At 41.6% G+C, this 23877-nt stretch overlaps 1 protein-coding gene across 2 annotated transcripts in view; it reads left to right on the top strand.

Annotated features, from left to right (window-relative positions):
* The window catches only part of OPCML (opioid binding protein/cell adhesion molecule like), a 515096-nt gene extending 491712 nt beyond the window's left edge, over positions 1-23384 (top strand). The window contains exon 7 of one of the 2 annotated variants that reach the window (XM_090291429.1): positions 23146-23384. In XM_090291429.1, the coding sequence (XP_090147555.1) occupies positions 23146-23168 (23 nt within the window). In that variant the 3' untranslated portion in view covers positions 23169-23384. Of the gene's footprint in view, positions 1-7317; positions 7554-23145 lie in introns of those variants that run through there. The other variant, XM_090291428.1, reaches the window with a different exon arrangement.
* Positions 23385-23877: the final 493 nt, after the last annotated feature.

Below are 23877 nucleotides of genomic sequence, written 5' to 3'. Positions count from 1 at the left end.
CCCTGTTAATCTTCCTTGTGGAACAACACAGCGCCGTGTTCTGCACTGTAATTACAGACAATGGAGGGAAAGTGCCCTTTGAGGGGGAAAGATGCGCCTTCATCAGCAGCGCTGCTGAAAATAGGTTTATGTTTCATCAACAAGTGTAACACTCACATCCTCTAATTAGATTTCCTTGCTCCTCTTTTAATCACCAAGAACATCATTATCCTTTTGGTTTCTCATTAGGAAGGTCACATGGTTCAATATTCGTACTTGTAAAACCTATCCAAATTTCAAAACCAAACTGTATCTTCTTAGACTTCAGACGCTTCATTGATCTCCCTGTGCTACCACCAAGTTCAACTTGCCTGTGGGATTTTTTTTTATTTTCTTTCTTAATGTGATCACCCTACCACCTGCTATTTTAGTAGAATCACAGCTATACAGTCTGCCGTTGCTAAAGAACCATGTCATATTTTCATCACAATCGTGGAAAGGAAAAATGGTAACACATTTCAGTAACTATATCGCTTGTAATGTACCACATTTTAAGCTTCGGAATCTCTCTCAAGGCCGGATCTCATCAAAAGCTTATGTAATTTTCTGGGAGCTTTGTGCTGAGTTGGAGTACTTTGATTTTCAACACCTGCTCCTCCAGAGGGTGCTCAGCCACCCCCTGAATATAGCGGCAAACTTTTAGTCTCAAGATTGTCAGACCTGCAGGTTAATTCTATGTGAAGCCTTCAGTCAAATTTGCTTTTTAAAAATCTAATGTTCCGCAGATGGAATTTAACAAAATAAGTAGCCTCTTCAAGGTGGACTTCATTTCATTTATTTGTTTGTTTGACTATTTCTTAATATACTTGCCTTACCTTTGCAGAGTTTCCCTTGTGGCCCTAACATCTGCGCTCTGGCCCAGGCCGTGTGCACAAGCTGCCTTTTACATCATTTACAACTTCTGAAACTTATCTCATGATCACTTCTAAGGTTCTCTATCTCTTCTTCCTGTATGCTGAAGACTAACTTATTTTTCTCCACATATCTGTCCCCGAGGTATTTTGTTACTGTCATTCACAGTTTGTTTTGTGGCTTTGCAACATCATTTAAGCTTTTATTTTCAAAGATGATCAACTGCAGGCATGAAGGAAACTTCATATTTAGCATTGAAATGAGTAAAGATGGAGGGGCTAATATGGGGAAGGGACATAACTACATGTCTTCACTTTCAACTTATTCCTGAAAAATATTTAATGAAATCTGCTATATGTAATAGCCATTCTGACTGAATTGAAACATTGTTAACCATAAATAAAGATTTCTTACATGTGGCATTTGCCCAGAGTCGGGCGTCTGAATACACATCCTCTAGACAAGTGGTTTTCCTTGGGAAGATTTTATCTCTGGTTGGCTGTCACCGTGAGTCTTTCCAGGAGAGGCCAGGTCACTTGTTGCTGACCATGGCCAAGTTTGCATTCATCTGGTGTTTGATATTAGCTTTGAGGACTTAGTATTCCACAGGGTCTCTTTTTACAAATTGTTGATAGTATTACGGATGTCCTCTGCTCCCTACCATCTTTGATCACCTCCACCCAGCCCCTGCCCTCCTCCCCTGGCCTTCGCCACACTATTGTCTGTGTCCATGGGCGATGCATGGATGTTCTTTGGCTAATCTCTTCACCTGTTTTTGCCCATCCCCCTCACACCCCGCCCTTCTGAGATCTGTTGGCCTGTTCCATGTATCCATGTCCCAGGTTCTATTTCGTTCATCCGTTTACTTTGTTTGTTAGATTCCACATATTAGTGAGATCATATGGTATTCGTTTTGCTCTGACTGGCTTATTTCATTTAGCATAATAATAATCTCCAGGTCCATTCATGCTGTTGCATTGGGTAGAAGTTTCTTTTTTATACCTTCTCAGTATTCCGTTGTATAAATGTACCACAGCTTTGATGTCCACTCACCTACTGTTGGGCACTTGGGTTGTTTTCAGCTTTTGGTGATTGTAAATAATGCTGCTATGAACATAGCGGTGCCTGTATTCACACAGGGTCTCTTTACTGAAGGCATGATCACCACAAAATATATTATTTTAGGAATCAGAAATTATTATTCTTCTGGTTCTAATACACTTAATGTTTATCCATTCCTCATTTACATTCAGTGACCTTATATATTATCTGAACTAATTCTTAGAGTAAACCTGCAAGGATAGAAAAAAACTATCCCCTTCCCATTTTATATATTAAAAAAATAATAACTGTTTCAGGGAGGTCTACTGTCTTGTCCAAAGTCACCTGGGTAGTGACTAGTAGAATCAGAATTCAAATTCAGTTCTCTCAAATCTTGATCCAGTCTTTTAAAGATTATCCATTAGGAAGGATATTCCTGAGATAAAAGAGACATTAGGTTATTTGTTCCAAATGTTTTCTTCTCAGAATCTGTGAAGGTTTAAATATATATGGGTTTACTTAGGTTTTTTTTTTTTTTTTTTTTTTTTTGTGTGTGTGTGTGTGTGTGTGTGTTTTTAGTGTTGATTTAGACTAGAACAGAGAATAGTGAAGGTCCAACTGGTGTACAAGTTTTGTGAAGGCAGAGATTGTGTTTACCTTTCTCTGAAAACAGGGCCTGGCACATGGCAGGCTCTCAGAAAATACATGTTGAGGGAATAGCTGTGACTTTCTATTTCCTTTGCAGACTGATCATTCATCCTTGGTCCCTGCCAGAGTTTGGGTTTGGCCCTGCTCAGTGCCCCACACCCTTCTAGGGCCTCATGGATAATGACCTCTCTCAGTGCCAGTCCCCCCTCACTCTCTGACCTGCCAAAAACTCACCTCAGGTGTAATGTATTTGGAAAATAGCAAACTAAGCCAATGTTAGCCTCAAGTGAGAAGTGGAAGGTTGAAGGTGTCAGGATCACATGACGACTTTGTACCAGGCGCTATACAAATCCCTCGAATCCTTTATGTGTCCTGCAAACTCAGTATTTTACCCACATTCTCAACGACAAAATCAAAAGTACTTTAAGCTCACGTAACTGGCAACCCACAGAATCAGCCTTTAAACCCAAATTGCTCTGACTCTAATGTTGCCAGGACCTAGTTGCATGTTTGCAGTGGTCAGTGACTATCCCAAAGGACCTTTAGGGCCACAAAGTCAAGGCCGTGTGGTCAGGGCGGGGGATGGGGCGGACGCCCAGGAAACCTTTCTCAGGGGCCCTGGAAGGTGTCTGTCCCACCTGTGCCTCCATGGACGCTGCTCCGAAGTCTTTATCTCAGTCTCTCCTTTTCTTCAAGCCTTCGTCCTTTATCCAGGTGTATTTCAGGATTGGCATCCTTTAGTAGAACACAGAAATTGAGCATCTGCCTCACACATTCAAATCCCGATTCTAGGTTTTGTGATAAGAACTACCTTTCTTTACCTTTCTCCCTACTTCCATTTAAAATAAATAAATAAAGTAACAAGAACAAAAATGCCATTTGAATGCCTTACCCAGTTTATTGAAATTAAAACTAGTACTATCTTGCTTACCAACTACGTGAAGAAGTTTGTGCATCTGGTATCTAAACAAATTATGTTATAGGAAAACAATACTCAACAAGACGTCTGAGGACATGCGTCCAGTTTGGGTGAAGAGTTCCTTCATTACCACGTCCTCCCCTAAAACATGTCCTGTGAGCTAATGTTTGCAAAAGCCTCCTTCCAGCCTAAGGAACCAAAAGTGAGCCTGCTTGCCGTGGGGCCACACAAAATAGTTAGACAGCAGCAACCCATTACTTCTCTGTCAAAGCCCAAGGGAGCATTTGCCTAATCAGGTGACTGGCCGGAGCACACAGGAGCCCAATAGTAGAGACACAACCCAGACGCTTTCTTCCAATTCCAGTAGCAACAGACTTCCTGTAAATATGCAATGGAAGAATCAGTTCATGGCTGATGGCTTCAGTCTCATGCTCATCCAACCTAGAGAGTGGAACACAGATGTGAACCACTCTCTTCTTGCTCTCAACAGAGCCCAAGAGCCCCCACTGCACTGGTATTTGGCTCAGCTGCCAAATCTCAAATGTGCCCAGGAGCTGTACGAGGAAAGCAATGCTCAAGTTAATCTCCATCATACTGGATGAGATCAACTCCTTGGCCAGGATAGCTCAGCCATATCTCATTGACCAAAGGCACTTTGGCCGTAAATCACCATATTATATCATCCTATAAAGCTGTGTAGAAAATGAGGCCACAGGAAAGGGAACCTTGGGGTCTAGGAATGTTTGGTGCTCTGTTGCTATCTCAAGACACTGTGATATGCAGAGGTGCAAAAAGCCAGAGTGGTGATGTTTTTGTATCAACTGGAAAAGGCCATCTGGCTGTTCACCAGCTGTCCCTTCCAGTACCAGATGTGGGGTTTCCACTTAAACAATAACCCAGAATGCAAATAGAAGAGTCCAAGAGGTCAGCAGTCCCAACCTCGTTTCATTTTGTAGATGGGAGAACCGAGACCAGAGAGAGGATGTCACTCAGCTTTGGAGGAGCAGAGTCACATAGAGAGATTGGATCTCCAGATTCCTGGTCCATTGTTTTTCTCACCACATGTCACTCTGGTCCCTGGAAAACATGCACAAAGCATTATTTTTCATAGAGGAAAATCAGAGTTGTAATAATCAAGAGCACAGACTCTCTAGACAGAGTGACTCAATTCTAATCTGACTCTGGGTATATAAGTTGTATAGCTTTAGTCAAAGTTCTTAACCACTGCGTTCTTCAGTTTTCCCATTAATATATGGGAATGTCAATGGCACATAGCTCAGTCATTTTTGTAAAGATGACATGAGCTAATATATGTTTAGCATTTAGAATCATGCTTCTCACATAAAGTGCACAGTATGAATATACGTTGTTATTATCCTCCTAAGCAAACTGAGCAGCCTCTATATTCACTAAGTCACCTTCATGGTTTCCACTTTTTGGAACATTCAACTGAAGCTGCACTATGACTGTAAACCCCCTGCCTGATCAGCAGTGACCAGCTATGGCAACTGCCACATCTTCGTGACTCCTTATTTTACTTAGCATAATGTCCTCAAGGTATGTCCATGTTGTAGCATGTGACAGGATTTCCTCCTTCTTTAATATTTCATGGCATATATGCACCGCATTTTAAAAATGTACTCATCTGTCAACGGGCATCTGGTTTGCTCTCCACCTACCTTTTGACTATTGTGAATAACGCCAATGTGAACACGAGTATGCAAATGTCTCTTTGATATCCTGCTCCAAATTCTTTTGGATATATTCCCAGAAGTGAGGTTGCTGCGTCATATGGTAATTCTATTTTTAAACTTTTGAGAACTCATCATGGTGCTTTCTATACAGGCTGTGTCATTTTACATTCCTGCCAGTCATGTACAAGGGTTCATATTTCTTCACATCCTCATCAACACTTATCATCTTATTTTTGTTTGTTTGTTTAATAGTAGCCATCCTAATGGCTATGAGGTTGTTACTCATTGTGGCTTTGTGTTGCAGTTTTCTTTTTAATTAGTTGACATTCAATATTATTTTATGTTCATTTCAGGTGTACGGCATAGTGGTTAAACATTTAAAGAAACATGAGTTTTACAAATCTACATTGCTCATTTTCTTATAAAGTTAGTTAAAAATATAAATTACTCATTGTTTTCAGAAGGTAATATTGAAAATTACCTTGAACTTCAACTTGGGCATTTTCCAACTCAGTCGATTCTGTAGGCCTCTGTGGTTCCTCGGGGTATCTGTTTGGATTGATGGAAGTCCCGGAGTCAGGCTACTTTCCATAAATATTTATGGAGCCTCCATGGGGATTGTAGCATTGAGCAAGGGCCTTTATCCTGCCCTCGTCTATAAATACTCTATTAAAAAATGCAGAGAAACATGAGCCAGACTCTCAAGCTACCATGTAAAAATGAATTATTTGTCAATAAGGAATTATGTACGTTATAAATCAAAGGAAGAAAAGTTATCCACTCTGAAACCCCTGAAGTTGGAACAGTTGAATCTTGCTGCTGAAGTGAGAGATCTATACTTTATCAGGCAAAGGTTAGCATTAGTCTCTTCATAGGCTGGACACAGATCCACACCATTAGGTTGACAAACAAGCCAAATGTTTGGGTACTGCCTGGGAAGACCCCGCACCATGTCTGCTTTTCAAAAGTAGGCATATTCATTTCCAATAAGGCAATTTACTTCTAAAAAGGCAGTTGTAGTTGTGAAGAGGTAGAAGACAGATACTTGCCTTTCCTCCTCTTTCCCTTTGTCACAGGCCCTATTGGATTGCCTATTGATGGCTTCTAATCCCTTGGGTTGCAGTTGCTTTTACTTTCCCGGGAGTACTCTCTGCTTGCTAGCTACTGATCTTACTATGACCCTAAATTCTTATTGCTTGCAAATAAGGGTGATGGAGGAGCACAGAGGCAGAGTTAGACACAGACACACCTGCCCTGGACAATCCGACTTCACATGGTCTGTCCTCTCAAGGAGAGCAGACGAAAGGACAGGGATAGCTCTTGTGATTCTATGGCCTTATTCAATGGAGTGTGAATGATTGACTAGGGCTGTGGAAAGGGCCAGAAGGAGGGAAGAAGAAAGAAAGAGATACAGGAAGAACTTCTTCAGGTCAAATCATTAGATGGCAGTTGGGGCTTGAAAGGCTGAGTCTTTTTTGTTCCTTTTGAAGATGCAGCACTGACTGATGGGATAAACCCAATGACCACCTTTAAAACTCCTGAGTTTTCTTCCTCAACCACTTCAGGAGGAACATGCACGATCCCTAGGCTACGCAGGATGACAAGTCTTTATATCCACATCTACACTCCTGCTGCTCACAAAAGGTCCCTATTCCTGTTGCTCACAAACTGTTACTCCCCCGGCTTGCCTGCTGCTCTCCACTCTGAATCTTATCCTGCCCCCCACAGCCATTCCTTCCACTCTCATCTGTCCGGGACGCTAGCTCCAAAGACAGAACCCAGTTAGAGGCACTGCTTACGGAATGGCCACCTGGTTCTGCTGTAACACTTTGCCCTGCCTGCAGCCCATAGGGCTATCATTACCTTCCCCACCCCCATGTTTTTTTTTAAACTTCCATCATTCAGAGCAGACTATAGCAAATCAAGGCATCCCATTGATTTGCCCCTTTGAGTTTCTGAATACTCCCCACGGCACTTTCGATTTGTCTAGATTCAGAAGGGTCAGTGGTGGGAGCGAAAAGTGGGGGAATGCTTACAGAGAAGCATGTCTATATATTTACTCATCAATACGTGTGGTACCTTCAGGTGCTTGCTAATGGCTCTGTCTCTCTCTCCCCTACACAGGGCCTGGAGCAGTCATTGATGGTGTAAACTCGGCCTCTAGAGCGCTGGCTTGTTTCTGGCTATCAGGGACCCTCTTTGCCCACTTCTTCATCAAGTTTTGATAAGAAACCATAGGTTCTCTGAGCAACGCCTGCTTCTCCATGTCACAGACTTTAATCTACACTGCGGAGGGCAAACCAGTTTGGGCTTCTTTTTGTTTCTTTGTTTCTGATATTCTTCTTGATTTTTAAAGTTTTTTTTTTTTGGGGGGGGTTTTTTTTGTTTATTTGATTTTTTTGAGTTTAAATGAGTAGGGTTGGGGGAGGGGTGGGTAGGGTTCGACCATGTGTAGGATAATCATTCATTGGTGTGTCCCAAAGTGGAATATGTTCCTGCTAGCTTGGTCCTTCCTTCTTCCCTGCTTTCCTCATCATCATCATCACCACCAACCTCTCCTCTCCCAGACACCAAAACATGAGCTCCATTTGGGCAAAAAAATGTGCCTCATGATAAACACCCTGAAGACACAACTTGACTTATAATGTAGTGCACAGTAAGAGTTATATCCAACTGTCCTATTATTATCTGTGTCTTTTAAGCTTTGGACCGTTTTCCTGATTATAATGTACATATATCCCTCTATCCATGTTTATGATTATCTAATTACATTAGGGTTCACATCCTTTCTTTCTGGGAAGTAATCTTGCCCTATTTGCATTTATCACCAGCTACAGGAATTATTACAGTTTTGGGGCTATTCACTCAAGCCAACACTAAAAAATTAGAAGTCAAATGACCAGCAATGGGGAAGGCACTTTGAGGACAGCACATCTCTTCTAAAAAATGCTGCCCTGCCCAACTTATAAAAAAATGATTCATAGATGGCTGATTATTTAGGTTTCATCAAGCTATCTATCAAAGAAATCATACAATTATCCCTCTACTCAATTGTCTGATTTATCTCTCTATTTAATTATCTACCCACTCATCTTCCTCTCCAGCAATCTATTTACCCTCTTTATCAATCTATCAATGTAATTATCTAACACTTCTATTTCTTTCCCCACTACTCAATTATCAATTCATCACCATATTAATGTATAATCATATTGTGTCTATTCAACTGTATTCATTTCTCCTCTACCTTCAACAGACATTGGCATCTTCAAAATTATCTGTCAACTTCCCATGCAAAAGCCAATGATCTCACAGGCTAACAACATAGAAAAACAATATGTCATGGACTCTTTGGAATGTGGTGCCCCATCCACTCTAAGTAGATGCTGTTAACAGATGGACCAAAGTGGAATTCCAGTGATCAGTCACTCGCTATTCCCAGAAGAGACTGTGTTTCCAAAAACATCTTCTCAAGAAGCAGGTTGACCCTGGAGAAACCTTGATAGGTATTGTTTTTTCCTTTTTCCACTCTTGAAGGACCAAAGCTTCTTTTGGCCTTTCAAGAAAGTGTATGTCAGGAACCTACGGGATTTACCCCATGGCTTGCTTTTCTTTATAGCAAGAACATAAAGGAAAAAAACACACTCTGTGGAATGTGAAGAGAGCAGTCCACCTGTTTGAGCGTGATGACCTCAGCTATTATCTCCTCTCTGCTTCACTTTTAATTTACTCAGTCTGAAAACTATCCAGTAAAAGGCTGATGAAGCCAATTACATAGTGGGTGTGTTGACAACCCTGGTATTTGTTTCAGGAAGCTCTTCTGAGCTGAGAAGGGCACCTGAGCAACTGACTTAATTTCCAAGCACGTGACTAACACAACACTGCAAAGAGAAGGGGGGACACGTAAGTGACACACACACTTTCCTCTGATACAGGCTTCTTCTCCACGGGCTCTGGGAACAATGTCTTCAGCTCTCCACATTCAAAACAGACCCAGCACATGACCTTTGTGCTTTATCTCCTGGGACAAGAAGGACTCAACCAGCAGGATGCCTGGGATCCAGTAGAATGTCATTGAAAATCACACAAGGCTGTGCTCCTCCTTCCCTGTGCTGCAGGGACTGACCTACTGAGAAGACAAGAAAGAAGCATCAACAATGACTATCTCATAGACCTACCCCCCCACCTTGGAAAACCCTTTCAGGAAAGTCATAACTAATAAATATGTGTGTAGAGATGATATATATGTATATATGCACACATACATATATATGTGTGTGTGTATATAGGTACACACACACACATACACACAGACATGTTGTCTTGGCATACAAAAAGCTACACTTTCATAGGATTTAGCGCTGGTGCAAGTGAAATTAATATTACATTTGCCAGCTGTAAACAGACATCTGCATTTCCTAGTGAGCTGCCAGGAGCCAGATCCTGGGATCATAAATGATGTGCCAAAAGCAGTGTATTGATTCCAAGTTCCAGGGGCAATTATGAGCAGGCATCAAGTCATAATTAAAAGTCGGACATCAGTGTTTCAGATCTGTCACCACATTAAGCACCTGCAGTCGGGTTGGTGTCAGACGTTGTACGAGAATTAAATGCATCACTGGAGTGTTCTACTGAGAACAAGCGCATTACTTTGGAGTCAAGTAAATGTGGAGGCTGTGCAGTGTTGGTGTTTCTGGAGAATAGCATTCTTGAAATGGACAAGCTGTGCATGTCTTTCACTTTGAGACTTGTTCTGGAGGAAGAGGTCCATCCTCCTTTGGCAAGAAGATCACCAGAACCTTTTGAACACAGCAAGGCTGTGTCTCAGAGTCACTGCAAAACTCTGCACTTCCCTCTTTTACTGGATATCATGAAGCACCTATGGGAGCTGCCTACTCCAGCCACATTTCAGAGGGGGAAAAACCTACAGCTCATCCTTACCTGTCTGTGATAAAGAACACCAAGTAAATAAGAGCCAAGGAAACTGGGCACTGGGAAAGAAACTTGCTCTTCCTCACAACAGATGTACCCCAGCTCCTATGTTGTTTGGGTTACTTTGGTGGGGATGGCTCTAAATGACAATAGCTCCTCCCCAACGTTTTGAAGCATGCAGAACAGTAAGTGCTCACTAAAGACAACATCCACTCTTACACATGCTCTTTCGACTTTGCATATGGAGGGTAGGTGGGTGAGGCCCGATGGATAGATTTTTTTCAAGATGTCAATAGTAGGCTTGGGGGTAAGGATAAAGGAGGAAAAAATAAACAAGGCCCTGAGCAACCCATAGCTCTTTCTGGGTTTTCCATGGGAGGAAAACCAAACAGTGCTTATCAGGAGAGAGGAATTCAGCAATGCAGTTACTCTGAAAAACCCTTCTCCTTCCCAAAGCAAAGTCAAGTGCTAGTGTTAAGACTGTGGCTAAGCTCGTTTTTCAGAAATGAAATGTCAAGTGCCTGATATAGTCTTCTGAAAGTCTAAGCAAGTGTGTGTAGTCTTCCTCATTCTTGGTTTAACTGGGGGAGAGGGGAGGTACAAGAGAATGGGGTGAAAACATGCACGTATTTTATGCAGAGAGCATTGCGCAAGGTTGTTCTGCTGCAATTGTGCTCAATTGACTAGAGGAAAAACGAAGGCTTTGCATCAAAAAGAGGCCTGGGGCCTCTTGCCTCTGAAACCAGTGCCTCATACTAGATGATACCTGGGTGGAAGGTGTGCTTTGGGACTCTCAGAACTCCACAGCCAAGGATGAGTTTAAGGATCTGTTTCTGCATCAATCCAGTTACCTTGCACTCAACATGGAGGAATTAATAAGTTCCACCGATGTCAAACGAACTCTTACGTGGAAAGTGTAGAGAACCTCAAGGTGGGCAGTGGGTCCCAAAGAGAGCTTATCACTGTCACTGTACCAGGAGTTGCTATAAATTGAATCACCTAGTTTTGGTCAGTGCTTCCAGTGCCCCTGAGGTTGTCGTCTCCTCTGCAGTTGTACGTGAATGCCATCAGCCCTATCAGCAGGGGGGTGGGAGCCATGGCTCCAGGTAAGGAGAGGTATGGGGTGGGGCTACCTCTCCCCATTTCACTGTGTCTTCACCAGAGAAAAACTGGCTTTGCAGTACCTGCCAACGGCCCTCCATACCTCCCGTCCAACCCCCACGCCTAAACAATCCACGCATTTTAATTTTTTTCTCAAAGCAAAGTTTAATCTCCTTGTAATTAGGGGAAGCAACATAAAATTCTTCTTCTAAGAAAAATCCATTTTTTAATATTTTTCTCCAACAAAGAGAATCTTTTTTTAAATTTTGCACAAGATCTATGTCAAGAAATGCTTATACTTAATTGCCTCCTCGCCTACTATGCAGCGTTCCCCTGTCTTTTTTCTTTTAAGACAAATAAGTTTGAGCAGTTGCAGTAACAGTTCACAGGTGTGTAACTAGGAAGGCATCATTTTCAAAAAGATACCATATGACGAGAATTCCTAATGATCACTGAAAGTAAACAGATAAAAATGCCAGTCTCATTTCCCTCATTTCTTATTTAATGGAAAAGAAGTAAATGGAAGGAAGAAGTAATAGATTTGCAATTAAAATATGTGGCAAAAAGAGCTGAATGAGTGCAATTTAGCCTTCAGGTGCAGAATGATGGGAGTCCAAAGGAATGTGGAGTGGACTTAATTAGACACAATTGTCTTCATCTTGAAAGTAGGTAGCCAGCTAAAACTAATTTCCAGAATTTTGAGAGATTCCTTTTTGTTTTTTTCAATGGTGCCCTTTTAAAGGCACGGAGTTACTGAAGGTGTTCCACACCACTGCATACAGAAAGAAAGATTGTGAACCTTGTACTATTCTTTCTTGACCACATTCTCTGCTATTGGCAGATTTATAAGGATATCAATAATATCAGTGATAAGTAATAATAGCTGCCTTGCATTAGTTAGAGGGAGCGTTTTAAATCATACACAAATTTTTGTGACATGTGAAGTGCAGTTGTGAGGAATGTGTGCGTGTATGAAAATGTATCTGTCAAGTTCAGAGTCCTCTGGATTAAAACAAACAAAAAATGACTTATCAATGGTGCCGTTATAGCTGTGTCAGACAATGGGTGTCATAGAAGTATATGCCATTCTCACAATTATCCATAAGACAAATCTATGTTCAAATGCTTTAAAAATTTATCACACAATACAAGAGTATAACTTGGTCAGTCTCCTAGAGTTCTTTTTTCTTTATTTTTTCCAATTTTTTTTCCTGAAAAATCAATGAAACTTGATTTCTGTCAATAATTGTATTAAGAGTGAATATACTACCTGAATTTTGTGCATGTTACATTGTAGTTGTAACCTTTTCTAATTCAGGATGAATACGAGATGGTTGTGATTGTGCAGTGTATCAATAAAGTTTGAATAAATTTGTAATTTGGGGGGGAATTTTTATTAGGATATATCCCTGAGTATTCAGGAATGGAGAAAAGTGAAGCAGACTATGCTTCTCCGATATGTGTGTTTTAGGCTTTAGGGAGTAGATGCAATCATATATGCTAGTCTCTCTCTCTCTCTCTCTTCCTCTCTCTCTCTCTCTCTTCCTCTCTCTCTCTCTCTCTCCCTCCATCTCTCCCTGTGCATCTCTCTTATATACACACAGCATAGAAGGCAGTCTTAAGCACTTTCTATATTACATTTGTATATCAAATGTCTATGCCATTTACAAATAATATAAAATGTACCTGCAGCCTCAAAGCCTAAAAAACGTATGTATTGGCCTAGGCTCAATGGACTCAGAAGAGCAGTTTCAGAAAAATAAGAACCAGATACTTCTCAGTTTGAAACTCTGTTCCTTAATAATTTCTGCAGCTTGATTCCACTGAATTAAGCACGGCCGTGACAAGAGTAAGTATGAGGAGATATAATGACTATGATGTACATTTAGTCATAGATGTATATGCCATTTTAAAATAGTCTCCATCTTAGGTTTGACAATAGTATACTTACGGGTACCAGCATGAAAAAGAGACCTGGAGAAGAAGCTCCGTTTCTATAATTATGGTTTTCAAAATGCCTTTCTCTTTAACTAAGACCCCGATTCCTCTACCCTTCTCATGCATTTCTCTGTTTTTCTGAAGGAATGGATATTAACCTCTTTTTACACTCAAATTCTCATCAGCCATTTATATATCAACTAGCCCTTCCTAGTTCTGCAATTAACTAGATACATGATCTTGGTCTGGGCATTGGATCTTTCTGGTGTTTGTTTCTCATCTGTACCATCTGTGAATTTGCACTTCTCAATGTGTTTCGGTTCACAATTACCTTGGCAATTTCTGTTTCTCTTTCAATCACTGCGTTTCTCAAGACTTCCCCCAAATAAAGTTTAAAACCCATGGCTGGTTATGGTTTGGGAATTTGGCAGAAAGGGGGTTAAGATTCCCAGGTTAATATTCTGGCCCAGACCCTGAGTTCAATTTATGAGGCTTGTTTCTTCTTGGCTTTCTAGGTAGACAAGAGCCAATCCCTGACTTTTTATGATTCCATCTATTTCATAGGGAGTGGAACAACACAGATTCATAACTTGATAAGCTAGATCATGTTCTTTGAAAATTAAAATACGAAGGAAATAGTAGGTACCAATGATTGAGTTTCCAGTTTCCTCAGGCTCATTGTAAAATCATGACTTGTCAAGGAAACAGATTTCCAGGTCCTTTAACCATCTTAATACCGTTAGTGCTCATTCCCCCTTCTCCTCTTTATTAATCCTTTTAGCCATCCTCTTCCCATCCATACTTGACCCTGTCCTGCTCCTGCTCCTGCAGGCTGACACACCCATCCATTTGCTCTCTGGCTGGCAAAGACGTTTATCGGTCTTTCACTCCATCTGACCACTCAGCTCCATCCATCATCAATGTACCAATTTATTTCTCCATCAGCTAACCACTCACCTACTCATTCACATATTAATGTCCCCCATTTGTCTAACCCTTATTCCATCTATACACTCATGCACCACCCTAACGTGACTGTTCCCATCTATTTATTTAAACCATCTGTCCATTCCTCACCTGTCAATCCATCTACCAATCATCCTCCAACCAGCCTTTGTCAGCGATACCTATTTAACAAGACACTTCAAGGTAATAAAAAATCTTTGCTGTTATCTTTCAATTCTGCAAGGGAGGCTTTATCCAGTTATTCTTAAGCATGGCAGCTAAACAATTGGATTGATTCAAATGTGTTTATTTGTTTTTTGTTATTTTTACCCCAAATACACCCTATTAAAAACATATACATAAAGGGGTTCCTTAGTGGATGTATTCAAGGCATTCTTGTTGCTCTCAAGATGTATCACAGTTGGAAGAGGATGGAAGAAGATGGAGAATGAGCACATGTTCATGTTCAACTTCTTATACCGGGAATGCAATGAACATAAATGACTGAAGAGACAGACAGGAGAGATGTCACTGGAAACTACCTCTTTTTTTCCATTTGATTTTCTGTTAAATAAGTTGTTTATTTTGATGAAAATTAGGGAATATTAACTAAGTGGTATCAAACCCTAAATTCACTATTGGAAACTAAAATCCCAGTGCTATAAGTAATACTGCTTTCTTTTACAATGTTCATCTGGTCATTAGGAATTTTTTTTCTTATATTTTTCCATTTGTTCATTTATTTATGTTTCATATTTAGCAAGGAATATCCCTTAAGAAGCTCACATCCAAGATGTGAAAACAGCTCTGTAAAAGGAAACGCTACAGTACAATATCGCAAGTATTGAGGTAAAGCTATGAGAAAATGGCCACGGAGGGAGCAAATGTTGGGAAACCACTAGAAGCTTCTTTATTTTCTCTACTTTTCCCCCAGGGAAGAAAAGCTGGGGTGTAGACAGCTGACACAGGAAACAGCTATTGTGAACGGATATATTACTGCAAAAACAACTGTGGCCCCAGGACTAAGCACTTACTGATGTAGTGAATAAATACGTTGGATAGATGAGTACCATAAAAGGAGTTACAAGTATAGACATCCGAAGGCCACGATATGCAACTGAAGATGAAGCTGACGCAAGAACTCCTGGAGAAAGAGAGATATGACTTTTAGAAAGTCAAATCTGGTCAGACTATTACGGTTAATTGTTTACAGGATTACTGAGCATATTATCATTCCTTGGATCTCAAAGCCCCATGAGCCTTTCTAATGAGGGAAAAAAAGAAAAAGGTGATTGAGGTCATGGGCTTAGCAGAGATTTAAAGGGGAAGAAGCAGAAGTTAATTGTGTACTTGCTGAATACATACACCCAAAATGAGTCTCCCCAGATAAGATTTGAATACAATTCTCGGATTTATTTGGATTTAAGTGTTTAACAGCATTTCCTATGTCAAAAATAAGAATATTTATAGTTTTGAGCTCTCTGTCATTTGCTATGTTCTATAAGATATATTTCATTTTATTTAGCTAAAGTCCTCAAAGCAAGTATTTTATCTACAGAGACATGGTATGATGTAGCTTGGGGAAATTTATTTCTAAATTCTGATCTAACAAGTTACAAACTATGTTGTCTTCAACCAATTTCTTACCCTCTCTGAGGTTCAGCCTTACCTCTGTTAGTACAATGGTAATAATATGCACCATAGAAGACTGGTTTGAGAATTATTAGGTGTAAAGAGTTAAGGATAGTTAAAATAGTGCCTGGTACATATAAGTTACAAAATAGGCATTATCCTTTTTTTCTATTCTTTCCTCAGCCTTCTGTCAAAGTCCTCACGTTCCCGAGCATCTTTAAGATATAAAGATGTTACCTCTTTCAAAAATTATTTTGTATGTGTTCTTTTTTTATCGAAGTTTAAAAGAAGAAACACATTTCTGAGTTCTGGATTATACAAAGAAGCAAGTTTAAAAAGCTGGAAAGATTTTTGGTAGACCGCCACAGAAATGATGAAAAATACAGTAGAACTTTCAAGCTAATAGACATGTATGTGGTAGCTAATATATGACCAGTACTGAGAATAAGTACAAAAGAGTGTCTAACTTCAAGAAAGTCCCAGTCCAGTGGAGGATATAAAATGACAGCAGAACATGGTAGATATTGTTCAAGGGCTAGAAGAACCAGGAGAGGGCACATAACCAGCGGTCAAGGCATGCTTGCAGAAGATGAGATGCCTGAGCTGCATCTTGAAGGAGCCAAAGGAGTTAGCCAGGAAAAGGAAGGGAAGAGGATCAAGTGAATAACAGCAGAAGCATAGCAAGGTCAAGAAACTGAAAGTACAGATTATCCCAAGAAGGGCGAGGACAGAGGCACGTAGCAGGAAAGAAGGTGGAAAAGGGTAGACAAGAGCAAGATCACTGAGAGGTTGAGATTTCTCCTAAAATAGAGCAGACTCCAAAAGGATTTAATCAGAAGAATGGCTAGGTGGAGTTCGCAACTGTGAAAACTCACTGTGGCAGGAGGGTCGATTAATGAGCATTGGTCAAACTGGCAAGAGAGAAGCAGGTTAAAGGAAATTGAAATAACTTTGGTTAAAAAATGATTAAGAGTAATAAGAAACAGCAGGGAAGTTGAAATGATTTTTAGAAGGTAGAGCAAATGGGAAGGCATAGATGTATGGGATGACGGAGATGTGGGAAATATTCCAGGTTTCCAGTTTCACCAACTGGGTGAAAGATGGTATCATTCTGTGATTCTGAAAACTGAGGAAGATGATAAGTTTCATCAGTTTCTGACACATCTTTTCAAGCATCCTTAGAACCTCCAGGTGGAGGGGTGTAAACACCATCAGCATTTTCCTGAGTCATGTAATTATATCCATCATCGCCAACAAGGGGTGCCTGATTTCCTTCCTCCACTTCCCACTTTAGTTCCATAGAAAGTCTAGCTCCTTGAGTTATTTGCAATTCATTTCTCATCCTCCATTTCCTCTGTATCTTGTCCTACAAAGGTCCTGTTTTTATGGCTTGTGGCGATGGGATGGTAGAGAGCAGTCCCTGCAGTGGGCAGTCAGGAAGTGACAGATAACCGGAGTGGGGAAGGGGAAATTAGCGCAGTTCTCCCACCGCCAGACGGAATTTGGCACTGCTCGTGTCTAACACTAAGGACAAGCCACTGTTCACTGTGTGATGAGAGAATAGCTGGGCTCTAAGAACATTTGACTGTGCTTTCTTACAATGCATCTGCTTCGTTACGGTAAGGCAAGTCCTCTTTGTGTTCTTAACCCTATAATTTGATGCTCGCTTGTGAACAAATTTTTGAAAACTTCCTAAGCTTCCATACCACATCTAGCTTTGTTCAAATTTTTTTCCTCCAATAATCCCAGAGAAGCTGTCCTAAAGCCAGGAAAGCCTGAATCTTAGCAGGAAGCCATGGTGTGTGGCTGCCTCTCACGGCAACACAGTTTTCCAGGTGGCCCTATCAGTGTATGTCAACACAGAGCTGTGTAATTTGAGCCCATGTGTGCACACTGGTCAGAGGTGAGGCAGCGGGATCTGCAAGTGAAGAAGAACTGCACATAAATCCTGATTCTGTCATACTAGTGGTGTGCCTGGGAGTCCATAGTGTAACCTCTTACAGCCTCAGCTTACTCACTTGCGAAGTAGTGTGAGCAACTATACTGTGACGCTGCCGTGAGGCGTATAATAAAAGGTGCACTACAAAAGTACCTGGCAAGCTCCTGGAATATAGATGCTCGGCACAGGCAGCCAACTAGTTAATTCCTTTTCATCACCCTCTGCTCTGTCTTCCCCCTTTTGCAAACCAACCCCATACCTACCACACATGATCATCTAGAAGACATCATGTAAGAGATGGCTCTATTCGCTCAAATTTGTTGTTGGAATCCCATGAAATAAAAATGTGTAGAAAGCCCAGCAAAGTATCGAGCGTTTAAATGTTTTATAATAGCCACGTCCTTCTCCCTTTCCCCCTATCTCTCGGTGCAGTCATTAGAGTATAAGAAACCAACTACAAATGCATAGTGGCTGTCCACGAAATTCCTAATGCTGAGACCCTGCAGGGTGTGTAGGTGCTTTCGAGGTCGGCCATCCCTGAGGAAGAGGGCAAGCTGGGCTCTGCCCATGGAGCCTGCATCTTTTGCTCCTGCTCATATTCCATGCATGGTGGATTTGCAGGGAGTGTTGCTCTGGTTACAAGACAAAGTCAGTTTCTCTCTCTCCATCATTAAAGGTCTCAGGGAGATGAGCTTATTAGAGACATAGTAACCGCGCAGTTGACCCAGCTAGGATGGTAAAGAGATTCCTTGGCAGTCCTCAGCTACAAAGGCACCGGATCTTTTTTGGATGAACCCCGAGTCTCCGTCTCAATGCTACACAGGCAGCATGGACAACCCCATGTCCTGTCTCACTTTTTCACCTTGTGTGACGGTAGCTCCCGAACCTGAGCCCGTGTGCTTGTTTGAATGTGTCCCCTTTGATGTCCATTCATCACTGAGTTACTTGCAGAATCCCCTATTGTCTTGCTCCCGCTGTACAGATGTCTGTTCTGTGGGCAGTGTCAGCACCTTTCAACCTGCACCCCTCCCTCCTCTTAATTCTTATCGTCAGGATCTTGAAACTGCTGAGGAAGAGAGTAGTGCAAGAAGCGGAAGGGGCCGTCCTGGGTGGTGCGGGGAGGTATAAAGTTACTGTCTTGTGACTATTCTCTTTGTTTTAGGACAGTGCAGCCCACGTGCTAACACATTTTAGCAGACCCAGTCCTTGCACAATAGGATCTGGCAACAGCGATGTGTGCTGGGGAGGAGGCAAGTGTGGGTGGGAACTGAACAAGGGCCCAAGGCAGCTAGCATGCTTATGTTTACTGAAATTACACATGTCATGAACAACATTCAAGTGTATTAATTCATATAACATTCAAAATAACCTCAGAAGTGATGGATTATCCTCACTGGAGCTCAGAAGATTGGCAGGGTTGGGAATCACATACGAGTTGGTCTGATTCTATACTGCATGCTTCGTCCAGTTCCGTACCAAATCGCCTGCCATCCTCAGGGTTGATCCCGTGTTCCAAAACACACTGGATTCTGCTTGCAGAACACAGGAGCAGGTCCTGTAAGTCTTTTGTAAGTCTGTCTTTGTGAGTTTTCAGAAAGGAAGGCAGTGGGGTGGGGGTGGGAGTTCCATCTCTTGGGAGAAAATGGCACCAGAGATCTGGCTCCAAGATCAGGCCTAGAAAGTGGCTGGCTCTTCAGCACTTACACTTTCCACCCTCCCTTTGAAGAACAAGCCCTGGTACCATTGGTTTTTTTGCATCTGACCCTAAACTGCATGAGTCTGAGAGCCTCAGGAAAGCAATAGAGAGGAAGGCAGAGCAAATCCTACAAAGAAGTGAGGAGAGGAGATACTTGAATTTGAGGCTCTGAATACACAGTAGAGTGTCTTATGAGTAAGAGGAAATAGCTTTCTTTGCTTTCTGGTTTGGACAAAACAAGAAAGATTAACAAAAATCGCAGCCTAAGAAGATAATTTGGACAGTGAAATATAGACACTATTCAGTCAAATACAACTTTATTTTTTTTCAGGCAAATGGAAACTACTGACTTTAAATAAATATAAACTTATGTCTATGTAAATCTATCTCAGTACCTACCTGCTTACTTACCAACCCATTTATCATTTTTCCTCTGTCATAGGCCACAACCCTAACTCATTGAGAGCAGATAGTTGATGTTTGTTGTTTCCTAAACATCTACAAGGCGCCTGACAGATGGCGAACCACTGTATCTATTAAATGAACGAATCCATGGCTTTTGAGCTGAAGAACATGACTAAGGCCATCTTTTGAGCAGAGGCTTTGTAGAGATAAGCTGGACAGCGTGAAAAGGAAATGTCAACACCAGCAGGCAGGGAAGGGGGAGGTAGGGATCTTTGTTGGTCCACATTTGTGATCATGAATGTCTGATGTAGGAGATGGTCATGGGAAGGGTCATACAGATATGGAAGATACGGAGAGCAGGGAATCCATGGTATTTGCTTCCTTCTTTGTCTGAAACAAAATGGGTCTGAATAGAATAGACATTCTCTTTTAATCATGTTTTGTTTGCGTGTTTTATTTGTGTATTTGCTTTTCTTTGATAGCGATACTAGTCTTTTGTTTCTATGTGTTCATGCTTTAAGAAGCTTGGGCTCTACAGCTCAGACAAAGCATCTCCAGAACAGAGGCTTTGCCTAGTCGGCACCTAACTAGTTAGCACCCAGATGTCCTCCAGGCCCCTGGCTGCTAGTCCTTTGCTGGTAATCTTTCCTTCCTGACCTGCTTCTGTTCTCACTCTGGGACCACTGTGGCCTTGCACCCCACCTTCTGCTCTAGGGAAGTCAAACTTCCATGTGTTCAAAATATTTTTTCTGTCACAGGCAGGCCCAGTGACCTCAGAAAGGGCAATGTCTGTCCCACCTTCATTTTTCATCCCGCTTACCCTACACCTTAGTCTCTTAACTGAAGGGCAGGGGGAATTATCAGGGGTAAAACATTACACAAGCCTCATTTCCCGGGCACTATTGTGAATGAAGATACGGGATGCGATGAGGAGTTGAATTAGATCTGGGCCTTTGCACTAGTGGATCCCCAGCACCCATGGTCCTCTATGTAAGAGCTTCCCCTGTGGGCCAGCACCATACTAAGTCCAAGAAAGAGTCGAGTGACATTAAATATGGCCCCTGCCTCCTGGGAGTGCAGGACACACACACACACACACATATTTATATGATTAAAATGTTAGATGGTGAGGTGCGCTCCTTAGATGTCACATCCCATTAGCAGACACTTGGGAGGGTGACTAAATCACAGAGGTGACTTTAGGCCCACAGATGCCTCCCTGATGTATACACAGGCTCTCCCACCCAGGCAAGCTCGGGCAAGGCTACCCGAGGGAGTGAAGCTGAGAAAGAGGCCAAATGCCCCTCCCTCCCAGACCCAGTACAACCAGGAGCCCCAAGGGGTCCATTGTTCTCTCCTCACAGACTACAAACAGCACTCAGAGAAGAGAGGGAGGTCCAATCCCTGGGCTGGGTGAGCGCCCAGCTGCCACTGTCCTCAGCAGCCACATCAGTAAACAGCACCACAGCAATCAATTTGGCTTTTTTGATGAAGACAAAACCATAGAGGAAAACCATTAGAAGAGGTAATAAAGGGCTTTCTTGTACAGTTAATAGAGAGCCTCCTGGATGGAACAAGCCCAGCTGTTGCTGTTGAAAATTTACTTCTGTATTCAAGTTCAAATAGAGACTAAAACATTATCTTCGCGGGAATTGATTTTACGTCTTCCAAACACATATGCCACCTTAATTGTGATTTGTGTGATAGTTCAGCTGCTGAAAGCTTTCGTTTATCTCTACCTGGTTAAACAACTTTAAATAATAACAAGTCAATATATCTGTCTATTGACCAGAGTTCTCACATCCCCAGAGCACACTGTTGAAGAAGAAAAAAGTGTTTAACCCTTCATGGCCAAGTGTCTGCCCCACAACCACGTCCCCATTCTCAATGTTCATGGGGAGATACAACTGTTTAAAAAATAAAATGGGGAGAAACATGCAGAGTCTTTTCCGATGTACACTCTCCTTCAGAGGCTTTTTTAGCCTTAATACATTCTTTAAGTAGAAAAAGTCTGGTTGTATTTTCTTTTTTTTGTCAAATATTCTGTACTAAATATTATAATTCATCTTAATTACAGAAACTTTGCCTTTGCATTGAGCTAAAAAAAAAAGAAAAAGAATATTAAAGATGGCAGCTTGTTTTTGAAGAACCCACATAAACAAACAAACAAAACCCATGGACTTTCTATGGTGTTTTTTAAAGGCATAATTTTTTCATAGGAATGATTAATGTTATACGAAGTAGGGTGAAAAGGTAAGGGCAAAGGGATTATTTTATTTACATGAACTTAAGCCTAGAATTCTTTGTAGATTAAAAATATGGCTGGGAATGGGGCTGATGGGGTCAAATTTGGGTTTGTTCTGTCAGCCAATAGAAAGGCAAGAATGGAGCAGGCCAACAACTCCAGAGCTCATCTCGTCAGTGGCCCCATCCGTGAACACCTGCCTGCGAGGCTGAATGTAGCTGCCACTTGCTGGGTCAGCAGATCTCCCTCCACTGGGGTCCTCTCCTTCCGTGAACTTCCCTTGGTGTCAAGGGTAGGTAATGCAGGCAATGGCTGGGATCTGTCTCACCTTGGGTTGTCCTAACGTTTAACCAACTGGCAAGGAGAGAGCACTGCCGGAGTCCCCAGCTCTCCATGTAACCGGCTCCTTTCCCAGTGTTGGCCTCATTTCTGTGAAGCAAACAGGGAGTGTACATGGCAGGTGAAGAGATTTCCGGCCTGCTGGGTACCTGCCTGGTGTCAGCACAGCTGCAGGTGCAGAGAAGACCAGCATCCAGTTATGCTGCTAGGATGAAGGAAGGCCAGTCAAACAAAAACGTACCATCCTATTTAGACAACCGTCAGTTTGAGAGAAGGGAGGGAGGCTGCAGGTATCAGTGTCTTCAGAATTAACTCATATGTTAAGGATTTTTTTTTTCAAGTTTTCACAAAGTCTGTTTTAAAGCTGTGTTTTCTAATTGGTATAATTCCAGTGCAGACCTCCATTTGAAATGCACTCTTTCCTTTGATGTTCTCACTTTCTTTTCTCCCTCCCACTTCTCCCAGAAAGCCCCACAGACACAGAGCAAATAATAATGTTAACAATAGTAACAATACTTACAACTGACAGGTCGCTTATAAACAGTGAGCTATGAAAATGGGAAGGTATCATTAATTGCTAGTTAGAAAAACGCTTCTCTTGGGTTTGTATTTTCCTGATAAAGAACATTTCTTGATTCTTTCATGTTTGTTCTCCCTGTGTTTTCCTCCAGGGCATGGGCTGTGTATTAATTATCTGTGTATTTTCAGCCGTGAATGACTGACTGACTGAATGGATGGATCTATTTCTTTCTTTCTTTCATTCCTTGGCCTGCTTCACAGGGTGTGTGAACTTCCTCCTTTAATGTTGATATTGAAATGACACCTGTACCAAGACTTGCTAAACGCCGGCATGAAAGTGACTCCTTGCTGCCTCCGGTCTTCTGGTCCCTGCCCTAGTCTGTTATGTTCACTCTGGCTATACATTCTTGTCATAGCAAGTCCACATGTATGTTTACATAAGCAACATTATAGCAATAAAAGCTGCCCATTCCCACCTTCCCAACACCCTATCAAATCAATGGTTGTCTAATTTTTTAACAATTTTCCATTTCTCTCCAATTCTTGTTTTTATACATCGTTAATTTTGCAAAGATGCAATATAGCAAAGATATAATTCTGTATTACAGTTACTAAAATGCAAGTGGGTATTTCCTCCAGATTATTAGTCGGGCAGTGGGTGAAAGACAATACTTCACTTGGCATGTAATAGTCACTAAATAAATGTATGAAGGTTAAAATAAGCTAAAGGAACAAAAGTGCTGCTCACTTGGCTTGGGGCTGAGTATTAAAAGGAATCTAAGGCAGCAGACAGAGGAACCTCAATAAGCTCTCATTCATTTTCTAATCTAAACAAACGAATCCATTAAATTCATCCAAATCCTTAATGACTGTTCCCACGGAAAGGAGAGAATGAGGAGCAATGGGGGAGCGGAAGTGAGCAAATACTCGGTCCTGCAGAGCTGAGGAAGGACATGGGAATGGGAAATGGACACTTGATACTCAGGTCAGCCC

This window comes from Furipterus horrens, unplaced genomic scaffold (assembly GCF_987537825.1).
Source record: "Furipterus horrens unplaced genomic scaffold, mFurHor1.1.pri manual_scaffold_11, whole genome shotgun sequence".
NCBI classification, from domain to species: Eukaryota; Metazoa; Chordata; class Mammalia; order Chiroptera; family Furipteridae; genus Furipterus; species Furipterus horrens.
Note: the sequence above shows the minus strand (reverse complement) of the source record. Positions and strands in the feature narration are given on the sequence as shown.